The sequence below is a fragment of the Mustela nivalis genome (assembly GCF_964662115.1).
Source record: "Mustela nivalis genome assembly, chromosome: 2".
Taxonomy (NCBI): Eukaryota; Metazoa; Chordata; class Mammalia; order Carnivora; family Mustelidae; genus Mustela; species Mustela nivalis.
In genome coordinates, this window is record NC_139021.1 from 9,543,851 (window position 1) to 9,569,672 (window position 25,822).

Genomic DNA, 25,822 nt, shown 5'->3' on the forward strand with positions numbered 1-25,822 from the left:
GACCTTGAGAAAGCGATGAGACCTGATGATACAGTGGACGAGGGCTCTTCACCCTGGTCCCTGGCCCAAATTGACTGTTTTTGCAGAATTCACAAGACTCCAGCCAGATCATCAATCAACCCAAAGAGGTTCTTTCTGGAACTCGCATTTCTTTCTCTCCTGCGAATCCTGGGAAGGTGGAAGACCAAGTATCCGAGGCTGCACTGAGACCTAAATCCGTGTCTAGGGAACCCCCAGGACGCTTGCAGCCATCCTGAGACTGGAGAGATGGGGTGAGGGGTGTCGCACTAGCAGGAGCAAACTGGTCCAGGCTCCGGGACTCTGACTCAGTACCCAAAGTGACTTAAAACTTGGGATTTTAGGAAGACAGCAAGATAAATAAGGAAAAGTGAACTCATACTATGGAGAGATTCAAATAGGATTTCTATATACCATTGACTCACACTTTTGTACAACTAATCAGACTTGCTGATTATAAGACCCAGATAATGTCCGAAGCCCTCTGAGTAGGAGGTGATGAGAACCTTTCCTCATAAGAAGTGTAGAAAGTTGTGGGTTTTTTGTTGTTGATGTCTTGACTTGAATCCTTATCTATGGATCCCACTGTATATGGGGGTCTCCGAGAGCATGCTCTAGCTCAGTGATTTTCTAATAGGACTTATGAACTCCAAAGAGCTGTCACACTCACATTTACTGCTTATTACAGCAAAGGGACAGAGATTAAAATTGGTAAAGGTAAAACAGGCAGAGGGCAGGGCCCAGGAGTACCTGGGCACCAGCTTCCGGCTGTCCTCTCTAGTGAGGGCTACAGGGGCAGCACTGAGTTCTTCCATCAATGACACATGACAATACATATGAAGTATTGTCAACCAGAAAGGTTCACCCAAGTCATGGAGTCCACAGTTTTAACTGGGGATTGGCCTGTAGGCATAAAGTGCCCACATAGCTGACTTCAGTTACTCAGTCTCCAGGCTCTTCAAAGGAGAGATCTCCAGAGGACTCCAGAGGACTCCAGAGGTCACAGTGACATGGCGTGACCCAAGCCCCCACTATAAATCACATTTTTAACTTAGAGTCTAAGTCTGGCATGGCCCAAAGCTGCAGCTGGACAGACACTCCTGCAGGGCAGGAGACTCCAAGAGTTCAGCGGTTAGCCCCCAGGAGCTGTTCAAGGACAAGACTATTCTTTGGCAGATGTAGGGCCCAAACACCCAAGTCCTGCTGAGTCAACACTTGCCTGCACATCCATAAGCGAAGGTGTTCCCTTTAGTCAATTCAGGTCCCTTCTAACCTCATCCAAGTCTCCAGCTGCTCCAACACCCCTGTGAATGCCAAGTCTTCCTGCAGAGCATTCCTGAGCAGGCTTGCTTTTTCCATGGCCGTCGGCAGACCCCCAGTTCCTCACGGCTGTGTCTGGAGGTCTGGCTCCACTTTCTCACATTAGTAGGCTCCCCGGCCATCAGTTTTCCACCTTTGTGATCTATGCCTGCCCCGGGAGAGAAAACTCACTTTCCGTTTACAGTCCAAGTTGAACCAATTTTCCCCCATTGGAAGACACTTGAGGGCCCTTGGTCTGACTCCCTGTGAACAACAAAACTCTTGGAAAGGTAGACCTTGAACTTTGGAGAGAGAAGCCACTAGACACTTCCCTCTCTGATCACACACAGATTTATTTTTAATCTCCAGAATACTCCAGAGACCCTCAAAGTCATGCAAATGTAAAGCTCAGGAATGCCTATTGTCATAGAGGGCAGAAGGCCCTCTAGTCTGCAAAGCTGAGCAGGCCCAGTAAATCCACTAGGACAAAGAGACCCATATATGGATAGGAATCAAGAAAACAGCACCATTCATCAAGTATGGGTTACTCTAACTAGACCTTCTCTAATGGATAATGTTGATATTAATGAAGGATCTTTGGCAAGAAAAGATCCCAGACATCCCTCAAAGAGTAGTTTATCATCAGGGAAGGGGGACAATTGACTTGGTCCCAACATCCTGGCTAGTCACTTGTGGGGAAAGCCTTAGGGATAATGGCTGAGCATGGCTAACTTTGAAAAGGTCACGTCCAGAGGACCTTGGAGGCCCATGGAGGGGTATGACCTTGCTGCAAAGACAAAGGTTCAGAGGTCCACACAAGACCAGTTTTCTAGGGTCATACCATCTGTCATAACAGCAGTAACAGAAGGACGAAAACAGGACCCAAGAGCCAAGTGACCAGAGCCTGGAGTTCACGGTCTGCTGGAGGTCAAAGGGAGGTTTGACCCCTCCTGAGCTTAATAAGTCCCAATTTGGGGTGTGCTTAGGGCAATGATGATGCCTCAGGGGGTGCGGCCACACTAAAGTTCTTCGTGATTTGTGCATAGGCGGCCATCAGGGGTTCCCTGAGGAGGTAAAAATGATGGGGCAGTTACTGCGTGCCTGCTGGTGGAGGAGACCGCATTTACACGTGTAACATCACCACACAGTAGGCAAAGGCACAGGTGCATTCCTGTCTGTTTCATTCATGCCCAAAATGCAAGCCAAAGGGGCAGAAGCAAAGGAAATGTGCAGGAAGGAGAGGGGAGGGAGGAAGGGGAGGCAGGAATCTTGGCTCCAAGCCATCTAGCCTGTTGACCTATCAGTTTAGAGATGAGGGGTCTCCTGTGCTGGTGGGTGGGTGAAGACTGGGGCGGCGTACCTTAGCTCATCTTCGGTGGTCATAGGACACTGAACAATAACTAATGACCCATAAACAAAAGCTTCCATGCACAAGGGCGACTAATTATTTGCAGAAGCCTTCTGGTGGATTCTGTAAAGCCTCAGGTCCCCCAGATTTAATGGTCAGCTGAGCCCCTGTGTTCCCGCAGGTGGGTGGGAGGTGAACCATTCGGAGTGCTCGCAGCCAGGCGACCCTGTCAGCCACAAATGATCCCATCACGGTGAGCTTGGACAGACACTCCCACCTCGGCACCAGTTGGCGACCCTGGGGGTCAACCACAAATAATCCACCTCGGTGAGCTCGGACAAACACCCCCCACCTCGGCACCAGCTGTCCTGACTGCCGTGAGTGTAGGATTAGCAGATCAGCTATGGTGGTATAGCTGTAGGGACGAGAGGGACACAATCCCATAAAAACTCATGTGGCACCTAACAACGCTCAGTAGATGTTTGCTCTCCTTCTTAAGATCTGGAAAGGAAACCTGAAATTCTGGAGGATCTAGGATCACAAGCCCCTCCACGCACTGGCTTGTCTTGTTTGCACAGTCCCACTGGGGTCATCCGCATGAAATGCACACGTGAGCCAAGCCTGAGCAGCAACAGGTCAGCATCCCATGCTAATGAGTGGGCAGGGCTAGCACCTGACCCTCGCAGGTCTGATTATAAAGCCCCATCTCACCCCGCCCCACAGCTGGAGCAGGAAACCCCTGAAGGAAAGACGCATCGAATTCCCAGGCCCGAGGTCAGGAACATAGAGGGACACCCCAGAGATCCTCTCGGAGAAGAATTAACGAGAGCAGACAAAGCCAGCCCTTCTTGTGGGAGAGCCCTTGCGACTTTCATCAACTTTCATCAGTCTTTCATCCCCCCGAGTTCCCCTGATGACCCCGAGACACAATCCCTGGGCCTCCAGGTCTTTGAGATGAGGTGGGGGATGGGGAACAGGGGAGCCATTGTTCTCTGATTAGAGCCTGGGTCTCTTCTGAGGAGCAAGTTGGGCCTCTTAATAAGGGAGCCTCACCTGCTCCAAGCCATAGCATTAGGATGTCCCCCTCCCCCTCAGAGGTCTCCCACCTGCCAATCTGCACAAAAGGCCATCCTCTCCGTGTGAGAAGGGGGAGGCGATCACATGACTAAGGGTCTTCCCTTGGGGTATAAAGGACGCAGTCACCATCTTGCTCAAAGCTGAGCATCGTTCATCCTCCTGCGTCTGAGTGGACCTTCACGGTAGGCACCCCCTTTCTCCTGATGGGTAGGGAGCCAAAGAGGGCAGGAGGGAGGGAAGGAGGGAGAGAGAAAGGGAGGGACGGACCGAGGGACCAGGGAAGGAAGCTACCGATGGCAGAGGAGAGGGAGGGAGGGTGTGCTCCCGGACGCCTGCGACCTGGATGCTAACTCGTCCAGGATGGAGCTAGAAACCAAATGCACTCTGCCCTTGTACGAATGAGGAGATGCGATGCCAGAGGAACCTCACCTGCTCAATGTACCGGGGAAAAAATCCACTACATCACATCAGCGAGGGCCCTGCAATCCCGTGTGAGCCGCTGTCTCTCTCTAGGGCGCCTAGTGTGAAAATACGGTAATCATCAGTTATAGGACAGTCTGCCTGAGCTTAGTACACAGCAGGCACGGTGCCCCCTTGAACCCTCATGACTCCATGTTGAAGAACCACCATCTGGGCATTTTGCTGCCCAGAAAAACGAGTTCCAAGCAGCTTTGGTACCTGGCTCGGGCACTTAGTATGTAAAAGCCAGAGCCTTCCCCCCATCCTCACCCGTGGCCTGTCTGCTAGAAAACCTTTGCTCTTAGATGCTTCCCACACTGCATCAGGATGCATGAGTTGTGCATCAGGAGACAGCTGGACGAGCCAGGACCCCAGATAGTGCCTGCAGACCAAGGCAAGGTGCAGGGAGCCCTCATTCCCACAAGGACAGTCAGGTTCACTCTCAGCCCCATAGGCCTCCTTGGGTAAAGTAAGAAGAGGTGGTCCTTCCTCTGGTGGACACAGCTCCACACCCAAGGGCACGTGGCTTGGCCAATAGATGGCTGCTGGACTTCAGCAGGGGCCCGCTGCCTCCCACCTGGAGACCGTGGTGTGCATGTCCCGGATTCGGGTCTCCCTCGCCACTGTGCGGTGCTGATCCTGTGCTGTCACCTCTGGCTGTCACCCAGATCTCCCTCTCTTGTTTCTCAGCTAGGGACTGTAAACTGTAGCATCACACCACACCTGGCCAGTGGCCAGCCACTCTGAGGTGCCTCCCGAGCAACCATTACCTAAAATCATGACAACTGTACAGTGAATGACGTCTAGGCTGCTTGTTGGGGGTTTAACGCTCCGGGCGGCGGTTTCTGGCGGATACCATACGTGGCTCGGAGACTTACGTTGAACCAGAGGCTTGGTTTGAACTCTGCGTTTGGGGCTGCCGTGGCCTTCCTGGACCTCTCCGAGTCTCAGTCCCCCACGCGGAGAGTGAGACGTGTGCCAGGAAGAGTCCTGGCGAGCCAGTCCAAGGCATAAGCTTGGTGACTCACCTGACAAAAAGAATGACTCCATAAATGTAAGGCAGAGTTTGAAGGAAGAATGTCCTGGAGTGCATAACTCAGTTTGCTTATCAGTGTGGTAAAATATACATACTACAAAATTTAGCATCTGGACGATTTTTCAGTGTGTGGTTCTGTAGCGTTACATGCGTTCATGTGTTGTCACCTTGATCATCATCCCTCTCCGGAACCTCCTCATCTTCCCAGCCGAACCTCTGTCCCTGTTCAGCAGTGACCCCGTCCTCCTCCCTGCCCACCCCCCGGAGCTTGCTTTAAGAGAATACGTCAGAGCTGAGTCATGATTTCGTCTGTAATAAGGTCACTTTTGCTCATTTGTCTTCTAATAAATACACACTTGAAAATCCAATCAACATATTTGCAGTTCCCACGAGCGTCGCCCTCAGCCTGTCTTCTGGGACCGTCAGGACAACCTGGGGGGCCGCCTCCCTGAACGGAGTGTTGCAGGAGCAGAGGAACAGCAGCCACTGCACAAAACTGACCACCCTCCTTCATTTCATCAGACAGGGGCTTCCACTCAAACGGGGAACGGGGGCCTTTATTGCAACAGCTGCTGTTTCTGGAGCCTTTCCTGTGGGCCGAACGCAGTGGCTGTAGTTATGAGTGTTTCTGAGCCACTTCTCCCCATCACGCACTGTCTCCAGTGCCCTGGGCGGAGGAGCTCGTTCGTCCCCACAGTGGCCTCAGAAGTGGTACTGTTCTCATAATGAGCTCTGAACATTTGGCAAGTGGGACACTTGAACCATAAATGGCCAGTCTCTGAGGCTCAGTGAACTCACCTGTTAAATGAGTTTGAGCATGGTGGTCCCAGCGCCTTCTCGGAGGTCAGGCATCCTAGCATCCTCCCCTGGTATGCTGGTGACAATAGCAAACCGGACTTAGTGAGTGTAGGGTAGTGACACGGGTCTGACTTCAGTGGGTGTGACCTGCTGGAATGCCTTCAGCCACTGGCCCATGGGGTTGCCACGGCAGCCACTCTGTACCTGGAGACGTCCCAGAGCTCGCCCTGCATTTTCAGTCTGGTTTCGTGGCCTTGGTCACAAATCATTCAGATCCAAATCTCTGCAGAAGATTCAGAGAGCCCGTCCAGCCATTAACGTTAACTGCTTAGGAATTTATGTGGCTACCAAAAGTTAAAGCAGAGCAGCACACCCATCCGATGGTAGCCAGAGTACAAGGAGATGACTGAGCCGAGCCCAAATCCCCGAGAACTCACGTTCTACCCTTGTTCAACAAACATTTGCTTTATGGCCACCAGAGGCTGGGCTAGGCCCTGGGGAAGGTTCACACGGCAATGATTCTACAAGCTACAGATGTCTTCTCCTCTGGGACACCTTCCCTAATATCAATCGCTGCCCACAAGTTACAGTGGCCCACCATGACCCTGGGGACATCTGCTGGGGCACCAGAACACGCGGCAGCCTTTGCCTCTGGAAGAACAAACTGCAGAAAGTGTTCCTTCCTCCAGGTTGATGCAGCCCTGCAGAGGGCAAGAGGGCAAGCTTGGGAGTTGAGCACTGGTTGCATTTCAACCCATATGGGCCCCTCGGTGCAACGCCTTTGCACAGCGTACAACATATACAACCCTATTCAGCAGCCAGGTGTTCCAACCAGGGTTGTGTGATCATACTGTATTATCATTCACACTTCGTTCTAAAAACCTCCTTTACAGCAGAATATGCACAAGTCAACCACCCATATGACAGTCTTTATGGAGTTATATTCCTTGGGGAGCTAAGATTATTCTAAGGTCTCTCTGGTCTTTAGTGTTTTTCCTTCCCTATTAAATACATGGTTGGCCTGCTTGAGTGCATGAAGTGCCTTCCAAAGTTAAATATTTGCTGAGCTGCTCAGATCGCTGGGCAGTGACGATTGAAAAGTGGTAGGTCCTTGAACCCTGCCCCCTTGCCCCACACCCCGCCCTGGAAGAATTAGCTCTTGAACCCTGGGACTGCAACCAAGTATTCAAACTGCTCCGAAATGTGAGGAAGGGAAGGAAGATGGAGCCCCAGCAGAAACACTGTTTGCTAGCAGGCGGCGCCACCATGCGGTCACCAAATTTATTCCTAGGTCAAGTGATGGCAGGAAGGCTCCAAGTCAAACTGCTAAAGGTATGTATTCTGAACGCCGCTGATGACCCAGTGTATGGGGTTTTGTACAGTTCGGTCTACAGGCCAAACTATAGCACTGGTGCAACTGCCTCCCTTCCCCATTAGTCTGTGAACAACTCACAGATAAGGAGTATTTTCTCCCTCTCTTTGCATTCCCGGATCCTTGCAATGTGCCCGACGTACAATAAATGACCACCGGGAAAATGAATAACAAAGTGAGACCAGATCTGTGAACTCATGGGGTGCCTGGTTAAGTTTCCCCCTTACAAATGGATGGACTGAATCTCAGAGGAAGAATGTGATCTCCTGAATGTCGTTGGTTACCGCCGGTGAGCAGTAAAGCTGGGACAGAAACTTCTTCCTGTTTCTGCACCGCACGGCGGGACACAGAGCTCCTGGGGGTTCTTATTTCCCGGATCTCTGAAAACATCCTCATCGTATTCCGCTGACTTCTCTCCCAGGAGGCCAATCCAGTCGATGCCTTGGCTCCCAGCCTTTGCCCTCCCGCTATGTTTGTGCTTCTCCTCCTAAGTATGCTGACAGCCCTGCATGGTGGTGAGTAATGGCATTTTCTACGAAATTTCCGGCTTGGTCTATAATTAATATGAATAGTGGGGAGGATCGTCAAATGTCATCTGATTTGCTTATTACTACTTTTATCCCCTTGCCTAGGAGTGATGGAAATCAAACAGTAATGGTAAGCTACGGGTTTAGTTCAGCTGATGCTTCGAGCATCCTATCCAGGGCACGATGAGGTGGGGATCCAACGAGAGCTAAAGGCACTGAAGGCACCGCTGGGTGCCCAGTTGGCAGCCATCCCTCTCCCTGATCGTGCATCCCCTCTTCTCTTTGCCACTGTTCTGTGTTCGCCGGTTTCCTCGGAGCGAGGGTGTCAGCTTCTTGACATGCAGCAGCTCCCTTTCCCCTATGTTGGTGTGTCTGTTGGAGAGGCAAACACTTCTACCCCACATTGTAGGGTCCCCGCCCCACCAAAGCCTGAGGACACCTGAGCAAGCTCCTTGGCAGCCAGGGTAGTCATTTCAAGTTTGCATGGAGTTGTGTCTACAAATCTGAGACTTCTGGCTCCTTATTTTCTTTTTTGTGGGCACACTAGTGCCCACAAAAAAGTCTCAAACACCCCAACTCACTTCTTTCCTTCCTACAGCTGCTCAGGCTCCATTGGGACTGATATCACTCCTTTATCCAGACATTTTCTCTTTTCTTCCTCCTGTTTGGGTCAGCTCAGAACCAACACGCTGAGCCTCCCTCTCTGCGGTTCCCTTCTAAGCTCAATAGTGAGAGTGAGCCACAGTGAATCCACCAATACTGTTGACAGTGTATTGGGACGATGACCCAAGTTAGTGGATTTGCAGAGGTTTCCATGTTCCCCAGAATCTTGTGAGCAGAAATGATAGCACTTCTCAGAAGATGGCAAGTCTTTCCTTCAGGTCCCAGTGCTGCACCCAAACACCATTCCAGACCTTCCCCACTGGACAGGTGGACAGCCACTTCCAGAAGGTGCTGGCTTTCTGTGGATTATTAAGTTTTTTCAAGGATGACTTTTTTCCCTTATTAAAACCATTTTGTCATGATGTAGGTTCTCAGGGATGGTGCCACCGGCACTGATGTGCCAGGGCCCAATCAAATTCCTACTGTGGTCTTGACTCTCACCCCCCAAAGCCCATTCTTCTAATTTTTCAAACTTACTCTCTTTTATAACTGACCTTTTCCTCTTCCAAAACAATAAATTTCCTTTTGATCAAAATTACCCCTTCAACACCCACCGGACACCTTTTAAACATATCTGTAAGTGCTTTATTTCTCTATAAGATTGAGGCAATGGTCTCCTGTTATTATAAATGGTCACAAGCATTTATGCATCTGTCCTGGTAGGTTTTATTCTCAGACACAAGCAGCGAGAGTCCGAAAATTATAGCCAAGAAAGTTTAGGTGCAAACATACGCATGTCCATGTGGATTTAAATGTGCCATGCCTGCAACCCCAACTTCGCAGGTCTGAGTGGAGTGTGTGACCCCCACAGAGACAACACTGCCCACCCAACAAGTGCACCACGTCTCGAGCCAGGCACTGCAGGCAGAAAGGGCTATTTCTGAGGCAATGAGATTAGGAAGGGGGAAAGATCAGATGCTGTGCCAGCGTAGGCGGGGCTTCCATGCTCTCTGTTGGGTCTGAGGAGCCCTTGACAAGGACACCAGGGAGGAATCCATCGGAAGATTCCCTTGTATCCCAGGAAGAGGTCCACTGAGGATTACCTGCTGAGACATTGGCTGAGAGCCAGTGCAAACCCTGTCTGGGGCTTCAGAGCCCCCCACCTACAGATCTGGGGCTCTGCTGGACACCTTCTTGCAGCTGTGCCCCAGGGCTATCTGACTCCTATTTCAAGGCAAGGTTTTGGGTGGACAATGTGGAGCATCTCTGTGCCCTACCAGGCCTCTCCCTGGGGTGTTTCTTTGTCCCTGTGGTAGGAGTGGGAGCGACCTCTATGTCTGCCTCCTCACACACAGCCAGGCTGCCGTCCTTCCTGTCTTCACTGAGAGCTGGCTCATGACTTCAGAAGGCAGGCATTGCCCCGTGGGATGGTGGTCGGGCCTGTGTTAGGACAGGGGAATCCCCTTCTCCCTCTCCCACATGCTTTCTTCATCGGAGAGCTCTGCACCAGCCCACATCACACAGCAAAATTTGTTCTCACTCCCCATCGTCCTCTGCATGTCGATCTTCCAGAATCTCTGGGAATAGGGGCTGGGTAAAGGTAGGTTTTGTGTATCTCTGGTTGCTCTTCTGGGTAGAACACTTCACACTATGAAATACCACTCATAACCACCAATAGATCTTACCTTTCCACAATCTCAAGAGGACAACTCCTAATTTCGCGTAAACTTTACAAGGCTGGGACTCTAGTTCTAGTGGGCCATCACTCATTGGCTGATAAATTGACCATTGATGGCATGGTTCAATCACTGTGTGCTCATTAAAGCTCTCATTAAAGAGCTGTCTACTGAAGTGTGCTTTAGTGTGTTAGTGGGCTGAGCCTCAATACGTTCCTAAAGTAGTGGGGGAAACGGTCACATAAATAGATCATTCCAACATGGGGGCATCGATCATTCCAACATGGGGGCATAAGTGCACTGAGAGAAGGATACCTGTGCGTTACGGAAGCCATGGAAGGTCTCCTTACCCCAGCCTGTGTTGGGGTTCCAGTAGAGCTTCTTGAACTTTGCATGGAATCCAAAAACATGTCAGTAACTCAAAAGGGAGCAGGTCCCCCAGGCTCAGGACATGGCACAAGCCAAGCCAGGTTGGCAAGAAGTAGTTTAGTGTCTGAAAAATGATAATCATCTTAGAAGCATGAGGTTCAAAGAGGGAAATGGTTTGGCAGAGCCAGGCAGGGCAAGGCAGGGCAAGTGGAGGGGAGCCTTAGGTGCTGGGGCAGAAGCAGCTAGATCTTCCTCCAAGGGCCTTGGCTTTACTGCAACAGCAGAATGTGCCCCACAGCACTGGGCACAGCACTGGGTTTGAGGAGCTGTCTGCAAAACTGAGCCTGGAACAGGACGAATGCTAGCTCCCTTCCCTAGCGCAGCACTCCTGCAAAGCCAGAACTCTCCCCTCCCCACAGAATTCTCACCCACCCCCACTGCCACCCTCTGGAGCCAACTCAGTCCTCTGAGATCAGCCATTTCAAATCCAGAGCACTACTTTCATTGCTAATGAAATGTGTGGGTGTCAACACCCTGAAAGTACTATGGGTGGGGGTAGGGGACACACAACCTTCTTAGCCGCTTCCCAGTGAGCAGACCACCTCTACCTGCCAGGATGCCAAGGAGATACCAGAGAAGTAGTCACCAAGGACCAGGTGATATTTCACAGTTGCTGCTTAAGTGGATAGTGGATATTCTTAGCTGTTGGCTGATATGCTAATTAAATCGTTCCTGAGGCCAAATATGGAATGCACTGGTGCAATTACGGGGACTCTGTGATGGGCTTACTTGGAGCTGGAGGAAGTCCTGGGTCCCCCCAACTTCTGAGCATCAGCAGGGCACTTCCCTGTGCAGCCCAGGGCTCTTGGGCTGGAGGGACTGCCCAGTGGGACCATCCCTCCGTGTTTAATGGTGAGAAATCCGGACCACCAGAGAGGCTGCTCCTGGCCACAGCCACCAAGCACATCCAGCTGGGAGGGAGGCCGGTGCTGGGTGGACGTTGTCATGAGGAAGGACCGGGGTGCGGTGCCCAGAAGGGCGCTGCCTCCCCCTCCAACCTGGCCGAGGAGGGCCTAACAGCAGAGGTCCTGGGAGCTGCCTGGACCCAGGGCGAGCCCACAGGGTTTGTAGGTTGGAAGAGTGCTCTCCTGCAGACAAGCACTGCTGAAGTCGTCTGTGTCCCCGAGATAAGTCCATGGTGATGAGGAGGAGGTGGGTGAGGAAGTGAGGTCTGGGCAGTGCAAACCACTTGGTAGTGTGGACAGGAAGGAGGCAGTGAGTGGAGGAAGTTGGTAGAATAGTCATAACAACGATGAATGGACTAGGGTAACATTCACGCGTTCACGGCACACTTGCCAAGGCTACTTAATCCACTCTTAGATGCTTCTTTGATCCGTGATGTCAGATTTTTTTAAAGATGTTATTTATTTATTTGAGAGAGTGTTTGAGAGAGAGAGAGAGCGTGGGCGCACATGAGCAGAGGGAGGGGCAGAGGGAGAGGGAGAAGCCGACTCCCTAGTGAGCAGGGAGCTCTACAAAGGTCTGGATCCCTGGACCCTGGGACCAAGACCTGAGCAGAAGGCAGAGGCTCAGCCCACCGAGCCATGCAGGCGCCCCCATGTGGTCACATGTTGCAGGCTCAGGTTCATCTACCATGGCACCATTGCTCCAGCCCCTCCTGATTCCTGCAGACCCCCTGCTTCCCACTGAGCATTCAAGACCCCTGGCAACACAGTCCAGTCCAGTGACCAAGTCTGGGAAAAGGTCAAGTCCCACTGGCCCCCTGTCTGAATATCTCTCGCAATTCAAAACTTGCATCCTCTCCCCATGCCTCCACTGTGGAAAAATGCAGGGTAGGGGGTTGTGTCTCAGCACTTCTGGACCCCTAATAAAATTGATCATTTTGCACGCTGATAGTGTGAGAAATGTGGAAGTGTGAGAAAGTCCTGTCCTCGAGGATAAGCTCCCGGGGGGCGGGCGGCCTCTCCTTGCCCGCACCATTCTTTCAAGACATTCCAATCAAACATGTGATCTAAATTAAATTGGTGTGCTTCCTATGCAACAACAGCTTCAAGAGGAGTCCTCAAACTTTTCCACCCTCCACCAGAAGGCTACTCTTAAGGCCAACCCATTTGAAATACTGAGGCCACCTTATTTTCATCAGAGACCCAGCACACAACAGGTCCTAGAAATATATATATAGAACTGAATTTCCCTGCATGCCCTCGCCGCCTGACTGCCCCAAGTAGCAGAGCTCCTGCTAACCCTTCTCTCCTCCTTGATCACAGGGGCCCACCCTTTGGACACCCCACACCTTCCAGGGGAGCTGCCTCCGGGACTCTCAAAAAATATCAGTAAGGATTCTTGGAACGTTTCTTAGGCGACCTCATGGGGTAGAAGCTTGTCTAGGACACTGGCAGGGAGAACGACCCCTTCTAAATACAGCACTCACTGCTGGGGCTCTTGTAGGCAAAGGCATTCAAATAAAACTCCAAAGCCTCCCCCTCCACTGTCCCCCCTGTGTCTACCCATCCCTGCTCTGTCCTCTGAGACAAAGTATTACAACTTCCATCAAAACACGAAGGTCAGCTGAAAGGGGCACAGGGGATGGAAGTAAATGGGCTGGTTGTGAGGGTTAGATGGTCACAGTATTTCAGCTTCAGATTGAGCTGTGAGACTCCTAGAAGGCAAGATGAAAAGAGAAAGACAATAAACTCCTGGGCTCTACTGATAAGAAAGGAGGAGCCATAATTGTTCCTTTGGGAAGGGGAGGTTTTCCTGGTGATAGACTGTAGAGATTTCTCAGGTGGGTTCCTAGCTGGGTACTGCTAAAGACCATGATGCATAGTGAACCCGCGGGTCGTGTTAGCCCTGAATTTAGGGTTCATTTCCCACCTTGCAGAGAGGCAGGCTGAGTCAACCAAGTGCTTTGTGCATGAACTCATGCAAGCAAAGTGATCAGTCTCACCCAGACTCAAATGACCCTCTGACTTCTCTCAAAATGCCATCGGCCCCGTGGGAAGTGTAACGCCCAGGCCAAAGAGAACTTCTAGTAGATGTTAAGATTCACAGGTCACACTTGGCACTTGGAAGGATCAAGGCCAGGAAACCCCGGGTGCCATCAGGCCATGCCCGTCATTCCTTTTCAACAAGAGTGGCCGTGGGGGTGATCCACAGATCTCCCTGCCCCCAGATAGCAGCTCCGGGATAAGGGAATGGGGCAGCCATGCGGCAGCCACAGGACACTCCCTGGCCTAGAAGCTTGTCTCTATTGGAACTAGTATATCTAGTAACAGTTTCATAGGCATGACTTCTGGGATGCCCAGAAAAGACATGCTTCATTTGCAAGAGTTTTCACACTAAGGGAGCCCCAGACAATGACTTCCCGCCAGGTGTTTATAGTTCGCCCCTGGTCCCTGACAAGGCCAGAGACACCTTACCTTCCGGGGTCCTTTGTAGCACTGAGCAATGTTGCCTGGTAACACAGTTCCCGGCTCATCTTCTCAGGTCTCCATGGTAACCTGTGTTACTAGAAAGTTAGTCCAAGGTCAAATCTATCCTTAGAGAAAGGATACTCTTCACAGGGGTGGGGCAGAGCAAGGAATCAGGGCAGGGGGGTAGGGGAGAAACCACAGCTCTCTGATTTGTTTTCTCTACCTTCCACTTAGATATCACATCCTTCCCTGGGGTGTTTAAAAATGTGGAAAGTGTGGCTGCCATTTTTGGTAAGTTAAATACGAAAGTGCTTCTATCCACCCGGTGTCAGGGCTGGGGTGAGCGTGGGAAATCTAAGCAAACTACTGGGGCCTTGGGCTCCCCTGTTCCCACCACCCCAGCAAACTCTGAGCTGTGGGATCCACGTCCGACGAGAGGAGTGGTGTCTTTTATTGCAGGGTGAGTCACCCACCTGCCACGCACCTTCATAGTCCTGACTTCTTTGGTCCCGACCACACCACAAACTGACTGGGAAGGAAAAGGTACCCCTGTTGCACAGCAGAGGTCATAAGGGGGTAGCCCCCCTCTGTGCCCAGACCTTCCAGACCCTCTTAGTCCCTTCCACCAAAGTTGTTGGATTTTTTTCTGCCCAACTACTACATATACATGATAAAATATACATACATAAAGCCTAAGAATGCCAAAGAGTGTCAAGTATTCCATTTCTCAATTATGTATCGATCATGTGGCCAGCGATTGCCAGGCACCATGGCACTTTCTAGAAGTGACCCCCAAGTAAGACTGTCACAGGACTGACAGGAGCAAGGGGTGCCGAGCTGTTACTGGATTAGACAGTGCTGGCTAGAGGCCGCTAAATGCAGGTGCCCCATACGTTTTTGAATGAAAATGCATATTTATATAAACACACACATACATGCACACACACAAACACACGCACACACACATAAACACACACCTTAGAGTGACTTTTTCCTTCAGTACAGAATAAGTTCTTCATTTCTCTGATTAAGCTATGTGGAAATAAAACATAGGAAAGGAAGTTTGAATGGAGTAGGAGAAACTAGAACAGTCTGCGTGAAACAGTCTTTGCAAACCAGTCCTTGACCTCTCCAGGTTCCCCGACATGTGACCCCGGGCATTAGAATCAAAGCTGTGGGGTCACCCCGTTAGCACTTAACAGTCCTCTAACAGTCCTCTGGTCAGAAAGGCCTAGAAGGGGAAGGGTGAGCAGGCAGCTTAAAGTAAAAAAAAAAAACAAAAAGGAAACAGGAAATCATTCTCTTGCCAGTTTTCTTGGCAAGAGCATTCTTCTTGTTTAGGGCAAATCATTACCACTGGTTGATACTTCCGGCAGATCACTGACCTTCAGTTTCCTTATCTGTGAAATAGAAGTGACCAAAGAGCACCTGCCTTGGCAGGATAACATGAAGTTTTAAAATGTGACTCATTAACAATCTTAACCATTGTGCTATTTTAAGCACATATCTCAGTTTCTGCCACACAGTGGGGGTTCCAAATTACTAATGTCTGTATCCCTTCTCTGCCTGCAGGGGGTTCTAGTTCCCCAGTGCTGGGACTGTATCGTTCAGGATCCATTCCGCAGACCCATAGGGACTTAAATAACAGACATTTAATTATCTCACAGAAGCTGAAAGCACCAGGATTGGTGCAGTAATTCAATGCAGGTATCAGGGACCCAGGGGGCTCATTCTTTCCTCACTGCTATAGCTAAGCCTGCTGGCTTTTCAACGTTAGACTCGGGGCCTCGGGGTAGCAAAGTGGCTGCTGCGGTCCCAGCCAATGTATCCTTACCCATATTTAAGGAAGGAGAAAGGGGTAGCTCAGAAGGATCTCTTTACATGCCATTATTCTTTATTATGAAAGAAATAATTCCCAAAAGCCTCTAACAGACTTCCCTTTAAGTTGACACAGATCTGGGTCACATGCTCAGTAACAGGCCACTCAGTGTCATGGAAGCTGGGATTCGTGTGACCAGCTGAGAATGAGCATGTGTCAAACACCCACAGGGACTTAGAGAGGAAGCTCCCCTCCCCTGAGTCCCTTTCAGCTTTGTGGAGAAGGGAGAATGATTAAATGACTGTTTGTTAGGGGGACAGCCAACAGGGGCCACAGCTTATAAACCTGCCTCCCTTCAATTGTCCAGAATGGCTGTGAGTACACAGTAGGGGTTTAGTAGGTTGCTGAGGTGTGGGAAGTCCCAGACAAAGGGGCTCCTTCCTCGAGCCTGGTTCCCAGTCCCCAACGGCTGTCCCCTCCCTGCTGCCCTCTCCCCACAGACTGCCTGGGCTCCCACTTCACCTGGCTGCAGGCTGTCTTCACCAACTTCCCTGCGCTGCTCCAGTTCGTGAGTGGTCTGAAGTGTGTGGCTGGTCTCTGCCCCCGGGACTTCGAGGACTATGGCTGTGTCTGCAGGTTTGAGATGGAAGGGCTGCCCGTGGATGAGACTGACAGGTGAGCCATACTCACAGGTGAGCTGTCAGAGGCCCCGCTGGGACCTGGGCAGAGCATAGGTGTGGAAAGCTTTCAGGACATGTCTTGATTCTCCTTACCTGCAGAGTGACTGGTGGTCTCAGCTTCAAAGTGCAATGTACTTTGTGATCTTCTCATGTCCTGGATGTGTCTGATATGCAGAATGTCTGTGTAGGGTTTCTCCAGGTTGGAGTCTCCAGAGTCAGAACCACCTGGATGTTTGCTAAAAATGCAGATTCCAGGGATGCAAAAGTGGCATCCAAGTGACTAAGCCCAAGTGGCTTAGTCAGTTAAGCATCTGCCTTTGACTCAGGTCATGATCCCAGGGTCCTGAGATTAAATCCTGCATGGGGGTTGGTTGGGGGGGGGGGGGGTCCTTGCTCAGCAGGGAGCCTGCTTCTCCCTCTGCCTGTGGCTCCCCTGCTGCACTCTCTCTTTGTCTCACTCTCCCTTTCTCTCTGGCAAATAAATAAACAAAATCTTTAAAATGCAGATTCTAGGGACACATCCCAGACCTACCAACTCAGACTACAACTAGCTAGACCCTGGAAGTCTGAATTTCAGACAAGCTCCCTAGTGACTCTTAAACATGACAGAATTGTTCTTTATTCAGACAGTCTTGGTCACCAGAGGTAAAGCAACCATGCAGGTTTCTGTTTAATTTTCCACAAACATGGACCAATAACATTTGAACATTGTGCTTAATATAAGCAGAATACTATCCCCACTTTAAAAAGGTAAACACCTAGCAAGGAATACAGAGAAGGTACAAGGGGTCAGTAAAGATGTGTGTCCTCAATATTCACAGGGAGGGGAAATTAACACAAGAGATCCACTTTCACACATCAGATTAGCAATAAAATTTAAAATCTGAGAAGCATCAAGTGACAGCAAGGATCTGGCAAATAGATGCTGGCAGTGGGAAGGCCAGTTGGAAAAATTGGGTAGAATCTGTGTGTTACAGTGTGTTACCTACGACCCTGTAACTCTGGCTCTCTGCTCCTTACAGATGGGGTGACCCCTGAGCAAGCTACGTCAATTCTCTGTGTTCCAGTTTCTTCCTCTGTTACATGGAGGAATAAAACCATCTTCATAGAATTATTATTTAGGATTAAATGACCAAGTATACAGTACAGTGACTGGAACTCTGCTTGGCTTACTGAGTTCACTTACTGAGAGTATTAGCGATTGGTAGCAACAATAACAGGAATAGGAGGGCTAAGGTAGGTCATGGTGACAGTGGTAGTAACAGTCATAGTAGTATTCATAGTAGGACTGGAGGAGGAGTAGTAGTAGCAATAGCAGCAGTAACAGTTGTCATAGTAGGTATAATAGTATTAATACTAACTGTAGCGGTAATTGCAGTAATAGTAACACCAGCAGCAGTATTTGCAGCAATAGTAGAAATATTATTAATGCTATAGAAGTAATAGTAGCAATAACAGCAATAACAGTTATCACAGTGGCTGTCGTATTAATAGTAATAGTAGTAGTGATGGTCGTAATAGCAACAGCAGCAGCAGTATTAATGGCAGTTGTAGCAGTACTAGCAGAGCTGAAATAGTGGCAGTAATGGTAGTAATAACAGTCATTTCAGCCATAGTGGCAGCAGCAGGAGCAGTAGTAGGAAAACAGGAATTTGAACCCATATCTCCCAGTACTCGGACCCATGGCCCTGCCTCACTGTTGTGATACCTATGCCCAAAGCCAGTGTGATGGAAGGTGTGCTCTCATAGAACTGGAAAGGACAGCCCATTGTCCTTTGCAATAGATTGGACAGTGCTTTATCTGCCCTGGCACTTCCCCATTAGGATGCCCTCTTTGAATGCCTTGCACCCAAGGCACAAGGGCAATCTCCATGCTCCCCCAACACCTGTGCTTCCCTGTCCTGTACCTGCCACATAGGACAGTGCATGCACACGGTCTGTCTCCTGTTCCACCTAATGTCCTCTAAGGGGGTTCTGCACCCTGTTATTTCTTTGGACCCGCATCATGGACCATAGCATGGGGCATAGTAGGAACTCAGCAAATTGACTGACTGACTAGACAGTCAACCTCCAACTGCTTTTCAAGTTAGTTAATTAATTGAATAAAAAGAGATACATCCTTGATTGCTCAGGGATAATGGGTTTGGAATCAAGCAATAGACCTCTCCCATGTCCACATCTCCAAGAGAAGGTATAAGTTGCCTATGGATCAAAACAGCATTTTTCCACGAGCAAACTGCCTCCTGGCCCCAGCTGGTTGACATTCAGAAAGAGAGAGGGTGATCCTGAGTGGAACAGAATGTCAGGACCATTTCTGGGAATATGTTTCCTTTCAGGTCCTCCATTACCACTTTCTCTAATTATTAGAATAACCTCGTCAACCTGGAAGTCAAAGAAATGAAGCGGTAATTCACTTTCTGAATGGTGAAAGTACTGATGGCCCCAAACTGGCAGAGTGGTGAACCACATCCAATTTCTATGACTTTTCACAGTTCAGTTGATGGGGTGCCGATTTCCAACAACCTGGAAGACCGGCCATTGCCACCTTGAACCAGATTCAAACAATAGTCGCTATCATTTATTGAGTGCCTGCCTCAGGGCAGGATCTATATAGATGTTTTCTTGAATCTCCCCAAATTCTCGAGTTAGGTATTTTGAGAAATTGAGTACAAGGCCATCACCAGCCTGTGTATTGGCTCTTCTTTACATTGATCTCCACTGACCTCCTGTGTGCCCTGCAAGAGCCTCCTGACTCCCATTTCAGTGTCAGCCTCACTCTGTGATGGACTTTGACCTTGGCAAGTTGCTGAGCCCTATGCGTCTCTGTCTCCATGGGTGTAAATTCCCATAATGATAATAGTATCTGCTGTGTAGGTAATGTAAGTCAAAGTGTGTGTGTATGTGTGTGTGTGCATGTGTGTGCGCATGAGAGTGCTATTTGAAACAGGTCACCGCCAGGAATCATCCACAGACACAACAATCACAGACTCCCCTCTCTTAACCCTCCCCCTGCTCTCACTTTGACCTCTCCTACCTGCCCCAGCTGCTGCTTCCAGCACCGCAGGTGCTATGAAGAGGCCGCTGAGATGGACTGTCTCCAAGACCCTGCCAAGCTCAGCACAGATGTCAACTGCATCAGCAAGACCATCACATGTGGTGAGCATCTCCAGGTCCCTGGGACCGAGCTGAGAAACTACAGCTCAGGAATCCCAGGCTTGGGCCAGACCCAGGGCTCCCAAGGTCCCCCCTCATCATCACAGGCATTAAGGACATCATCACCTATACCTGAGCCCCATGAGGGCTGGATCTGTGACATCTGTACCTTGCATGGAGTAGATGCACAATAAATGCTTTTTGGAATGAAAGAATAGTTGGTGGGCAGGCTATGTGATTGACAGTTTTATACTGCAGCAATCCTGGGAACCTGGGGAGGCAGATGGTTTTCTACTCATACATTGTGTGATACGGGAGCACTTACTCAACAAGTGGGAACCTCTACATGGTAGGAGAAAACCTGCTTCAGAGATTTGTCATAAAAATTACACAGTGCTTCAATGTAAAAATGCATTACACTTGTTAAATGGAAACAATGCTAAATGTAAAACAGTTAACACCGGGACTGGCCTATGTGAAGAAGTCAGTGTTGGGAGCGGAAGAGAGGCAGGGATGGATGAATTCGGTTTGTGGTTGCTGCTGTTTGTGAGAATCAGACATGCATAGATGCAAGGCTCAGCTCTCACCACCTTACTCACCATGTGATTCGAGGGATTTTATTTTGAGTCTCTGGGCAATCCTAGCAGAAGAATTAGAAGAGACAAAGGCATAGAGGAAAGAGGTACATGGGGATGCTCTATGAGAGCCACCTTTATGAACACCTACCGTATGCCATAGCCTTTATACCCTGCACGTGCAATCATCCCAACAATCTTATGAGATGGGGTCACTCGTCCCAGTTTTCAGATAAGGACAGGAAAACTCAAAGAAATTAAATAACTTGCCTAAAGGCACATAAGCTGCTAAGTGGTAAAGTCGGGGTTTGAGCCCAGGTTCAACTGACCCCAAAGTCCAGGTAGCAAGGACTGGCCGAAGTATGGTACATCGGGGAAGAGGTGAGGAGAGGCATGGGCATACATCACTGTATGGTGAACAGACAGTGAAAGGACCACCTACCCATCCCTCCAGCCAGCCAGCCAGCAGACACATACTGTGCAAGACAATTGTCTAGATATTGGGGAAATCCTGACCTTCTGAAACCTCCTCCCGGCTGCCAGACGCTGGAAGTATCAAAGGGCTAGAGTATGTTAGACAGTGACAAGAGCCGTGGAGGGAAATAAGCCAGGGGAAAGGTAGAGAGCGAGCTCGGGGAGGAAAGCCCCCTGAGCACATGCCCAGGAAGAAAAGACTGAGGCGTGAGGCGGAAGCAAGCCTGTGGCTAGTAGGGAGGTACGTACACCCTTCGGCTCAAGGCGCCCAGAATGCTTGGGAAAGAGGACAGTCAGTCAGAAAGGGGGTGATGAGGTGGGAAAGAGAACAGGGACAGCAGCTTTTACATTGATTAGAAAGTCGTTGGAAGGTTTTGAAACCCCAAAAGGACATGGTTTGCCCTGAGTCTTGGAAGGCTCATTCTGGCTCCTCGATGCGAGTGGACAGCAGCAGCGGGGAGGCCACTGACATAACCTGGGCACGAGCTGTAGTGGCGTGGAGGCGGCAAGTAGATCAATAGGATGGCCTGAAGTGTCCGGTGTGAGTGTGGCGTAAGGAGTGGGCACCACCCCCAGACTGCGTCTATGCACCGAAGCTCACGGAGCCAAGCTGGGTAACAGGAGGAGTGTGGCCTCAGCAGGCAGATCAGGGTCAGTTTGGGAGCTTGCATTACCTCTTGGGATTCCAAATGAGATTTTCCAATCTGCTCTGCTCTGCCCTTGCCCTGTGCACAGAGTCTGGGGACGCTTGTGAGCACCTGCTGTGTGCCTGCAACAAGGCTGCCATAGAATGCTTGGCTCAGTCCCGGATCAACTCTTCCCTGAACCATCTGGACACTTCCTTCTGTGTGGCTCAGCCTCCAGGTGGGAAGAACCGGGCCGTGCATCAGCGGTGGGGCTGACGATCCGGGGCAGAGGCTGCTATGGGGGGCGTAGCTACGGTGCACCTTCAGTCCGGCACCTTCTGACACTCCCCAGACCCGCTGCTCTAAATAGGCTTTCCAATGTGTCTCTCTGCAGAGACAACCAGCACGGAAGAGCTGACGACACCTCTGCCCAGAGGTAAGGTCTTCTAGGGAAGCTGCTTTTACTTGCACCACAGCGGGGCCACTCTACAGAGGAAAACACCACTGCAGGGCTTGTTGGCGTGACCCACAGCACTGGCAATGTCTCTGCCTTTCCCTGGCCAAGGGGAGGCCATTAAGTCTGATAATCCCATCAAACACCCATCCAACAGCAAATGGCCCTCATGCAAACATTGTTCTTTGTTACATGAAGAGGTGTGCATTTAATCCAATGAGGAGATAGACCCCCATTCTTCCTCTCTTGCTCTATGGTCAGGCCACTGGTGTACGGTGTGAACAGGACCAGGTCTAGTGCTCTGACAGAGAAAGTCCTCTCTCGTCTGGTGGAGCTACTGGCCACCAAGGCCACCTGGGAGCAGACTAGCTGTCTCCCTCCTCGGCCTTCTGGAACCTGTGGCAGAGAGAGCAGCCTGGACCCCAGTGGGGGTTCCTTGAAGGAGAAGCTGTTTTCTGTGTGCCTCCTTTCCAGACAGGGTGGGCTTTTAATATCTGTCTACTGAAATAAGTGATCATTTCTACTCTAAGACAGGCATCTTATGGAACATGTGAGAGTTCTTCTTCTGCCTGTCATTCCTGGTACACCAGTGTTCAAACGATCTCTCAATCCCAACGGAAAGTTCTGGGTGCGTGTTGGCAGAGCACTCCTCCTTCCCTGGAGCTGGGGTCTCCTTCCCAGGGCTGCAGCATGTATTGAAGAAGCTGATAGGAAGAGAAAGAAGCCGATATGTGTGGGGGGGGCGGGGAGCACAGGAGTGTGCTGGTGTAGGTGTGTGTATGTGTGAGTAGGAGTGATTGTGTGTGTCCTCTCTCTATGTGTCTTCTGAGTCCGGTATTCTTTATTCTGCGCTGTCTGCCTCCCTTAGGACATGCCAAGTAGGGATGTCCTATTCCACAGCCACAAACCCTCAGGGTCTGCGGGCCTTTCACTGCCACAGCCTGGGTCTGCTAGTGTCACCTCCCTGGCCAGAACCCTGCTGGAGTCGCTCCTGGGGACCTACTGGACACCCCACAACCCGGCAGATGCATGAGGGGCAGGAATCCCAAGACAGAACCAGCAGCCCTAGTCTGGTAGCATCTCTCCTGGCGCTGCCTTTTCCTCCCTTGGTCCAGCAGTTCCAGCCTGTCCTTTGGGACTCGTGGTGCTTGGTTGAGACACTGGGTTCCATCAGTCACTGATTTGGGAGCTTTCTTTTTCAGTGGTTCCTGTGGAGCTCACAGACACCAGTGCAAAGGCCCTTTCAGGAGAAGGTGAGCACTAGGAGACTGGCGTGTAACCCAAATACCCACATTTTGATTGTACTATTGGCCTACTGGCTGGAATTAGCTTTCCTAAAATGCCCCCTGCCTGGCTTCTTATTGAAACTGTCCCGAGATCATTCCAGAGCCACCCTTAGTTCCTTCTGACCCCCAAATCTCTTCTCTACATGCTCTGCTTCCTCCCATACCCCTACTCCTACCTCAGGAGAAGTGCCAGAGGCAAGACATTCATCCTCAACTATCTGAAGGTGATTTCCAGATGTACAACAAACACTTTCTTAGCATAAGTATGTCCCAAAAGTTGCATGGGACATACTTATACCAAAAGGTGATTGGTTGTTCATGTGAAATCTAAATTTAACCAGCCATCCTGTGTTTTTATTTGCCAAGCCTGGCAACCCCATACCTCCAGGAGATCCCTCTGCACAACCGCCTCCCCAGAAGTGTGTATATTTCTCTCCTCTGCTGCTGCTTTGAGAACAGAAGCAGAGCTCATGGTGCAGATCCTCCCTGGCTGTCCTCTGTGACCAAGGGCATTGCATCCCCAACTACTCCTGGACAGCCTGTGCCTTGGACTCCATGTCTAGAAAAAAAAAAAAGAAAGAAATGGCACCTACTCCAAGCCAAACCTTCACCATGTTCCCTGCCCGCACAGCAACCATTCCCAGCAGGATTCACAGTGGCCACTTCCATCCTAAACTGAGGACCAATCTGTCCCCCAACACACACGTACTCACACTCATGACCTAGCAGTGCCCACAAACCCCCTCCAGAAAAGGAGGCCACCCCAATGCAGGCACAAACATCAATTACAAAAGAAAAATAGGGCTCGTGATTGTTCTCACCATGTTGGAATGAAATAATTATGTTTTGGACTCAGGCAGCTTTAGGATGGAATCCTGCCTCTCCCATTTTTCAGCTGTAGGACTCTGGAAGCATGGATCAACCTCTCAAAGCTTCAGTTTCTTCATTTTGGACAGCAGGGATTGGCAATTATTTTTTTTCTGTAATGGGCCAGAAAGTAAGTATATTGGGTTTCGTGGACAGTCTCTGTCACAATGACCCAAGCTGCCATCACAGCCGGACGACAGCCAGGACAAGCCCTAACTGGGTGGGTGTGCCTGTGTTCAATGGAAGCTTCATTTACAAAAACGGCCTGAGGGCTGGGTCCATGGTAGACCAACCCCTGGAAAGGGATGGGTCCATCAGGGCAGCAGGGGGTTAAGTGAGGGAGAACACGGGAAGACTCTGCAGCAGCATCTTCTTCAGAAATGCTGGCGTGACACTAAAACACAGCAATGCAGTCTTGAGTCACATGCAGGACCCTGGACAACTTGCTTAGAATATGTCCTCTCATTTCTTGCTCCCACAACCCTGGGAAATCATTGCCATAACCTCCACACTGAGACGATGAATGGAGCTGGAGAAAGAAAGCGTCCAAGACTAGGAGCTGGGTGGCAGGGCTGAGGTTCGAGGGCTCCACGGTGTCTGTCTTTACTGCTAAGCTGGACTCCCTCTTCAGCTGCGCTCCCTTGTGGACCAGCTCTAGCAAAGGAACAGGGTGGACCTTTCCCCCAGAGAGCGGTCTCATCACCCAAACATCGGTCTTATGCTAATCTGACCCCTTGTCACTGAATCCGGACCAAAGTGTCAATCACTGTTCCTCGTCAGACTGCCGTGGGCTACCTCTGCTGGGCCCCCAGTCCCAAAGCTGCCTTTTTGCAGGGGACCCCTGCCTGGCTTACGAGCTGAGCTGGGTGGATAACTGCAGTGGAGTGGTTTCTTTCCACAGTGGCTACTGGGACCAGTGCCGCCCACTGACCAGTTCCTCCAGAACAAGTAAGCAGGACAGACCGCACAGGAGCACAGCACGGAATCCAGTGGAGACCTGCCTTCTCAATACACATGTTTGGCTCTGATGATCACTCTTCGACGGGGCTCAGAAGAAATACCAGTAGACCTACTTTTCAGATGACGGAGGACACTGAGGCTCTGGGAGGTTAAAATGTACAGGTGGTCCAGCATGAGACCTGCTGGACTGGTCTCGAACCTCACCTCAGGCTGCAAGACTGGTTTTGTCTCTGTGATATGGTAGTAACTCACAGGAAACGGCCTCATACCTGAAAACATCTAGGCCAGGATGTCATCAGAAGTGACCTAACCATTTACTTTGCTTATGGCGATGAATAACAATGGATTCTTTATTAATAAGCATAGATCACTCATAATAACTATTTACCAGTTACTAAGAATGAAGAGATAAACAAGTGGATTTCTCGATTAAGAGGCAAGGACACCAAGGAGGACGTTGGTGGACTGGTGTGTTCCTAAGCCCCTCCATATATCCTCTGAGTTCTTCCCCCGGCCCTAGAAGACCCATACAACAGATAAAGGAGGCAGTCATTTGCCTGGGGGTAATATAGCATAGGATTCCATTAGTTATGAACCTGCGCATTTTACTTTGAAGAGAACCATCTGCCTGACTTAGAACCTTTGAGGTTCTGTCTCTTTGCTGGAGTGTTTTTGTGTGTCTACATTATCAGTCAATTGTAAGCCTGATTTCCGCAGAACACCATCATAATCTTGATATTTGACACATTGAATTTAAGGCAGTTCCTCCCTTCCCCAAGCCTGCTGGAGTCATCATTGCTAGCTCTTTGCGGTATAGTTAGAAGAGAAATGGCACCCCAGCTCGGTGGTTAGGGTGGTCAGGGGTTAGGATGGGTCACCTTAGCCCTGGTTTGCATTCTGCCACTTCCTAGC

General features: G+C 50.2%; 1 protein-coding gene across 2 annotated transcripts in view; it reads left to right on the forward strand.

The window, feature by feature from the left end:
- Positions 1-7,238: 7,238 nt before the first annotated feature.
- The window catches only part of OC90 (otoconin 90), a 31,906-nt gene continuing 13,322 nt past the window's right edge, over positions 7,239-25,822 (forward strand). Inside the window, exons 1-9 of one of the 2 annotated variants that reach the window (XM_082721097.1) lie at positions 7,239-7,367; positions 7,829-7,922; positions 12,871-12,936; positions 14,251-14,307; positions 16,336-16,510; positions 19,559-19,671; positions 21,453-21,581; positions 21,738-21,779; positions 23,000-23,050. In XM_082721097.1, the coding sequence (XP_082577223.1) occupies positions 7,257-7,367; positions 7,829-7,922; positions 12,871-12,936; positions 14,251-14,307; positions 16,336-16,510; positions 19,559-19,671; positions 21,453-21,581; positions 21,738-21,779; positions 23,000-23,050 (838 nt within the window). In that variant the 5' untranslated portion in view covers positions 7,239-7,256. The remainder of the gene's footprint in view (positions 7,368-7,828; positions 7,923-12,870; positions 12,937-14,250; positions 14,308-16,335; positions 16,511-19,558; positions 19,672-21,452; positions 21,582-21,737; positions 21,780-22,999; positions 23,051-25,822) is intronic. The other variant, XM_082721098.1, reaches the window with a different exon arrangement.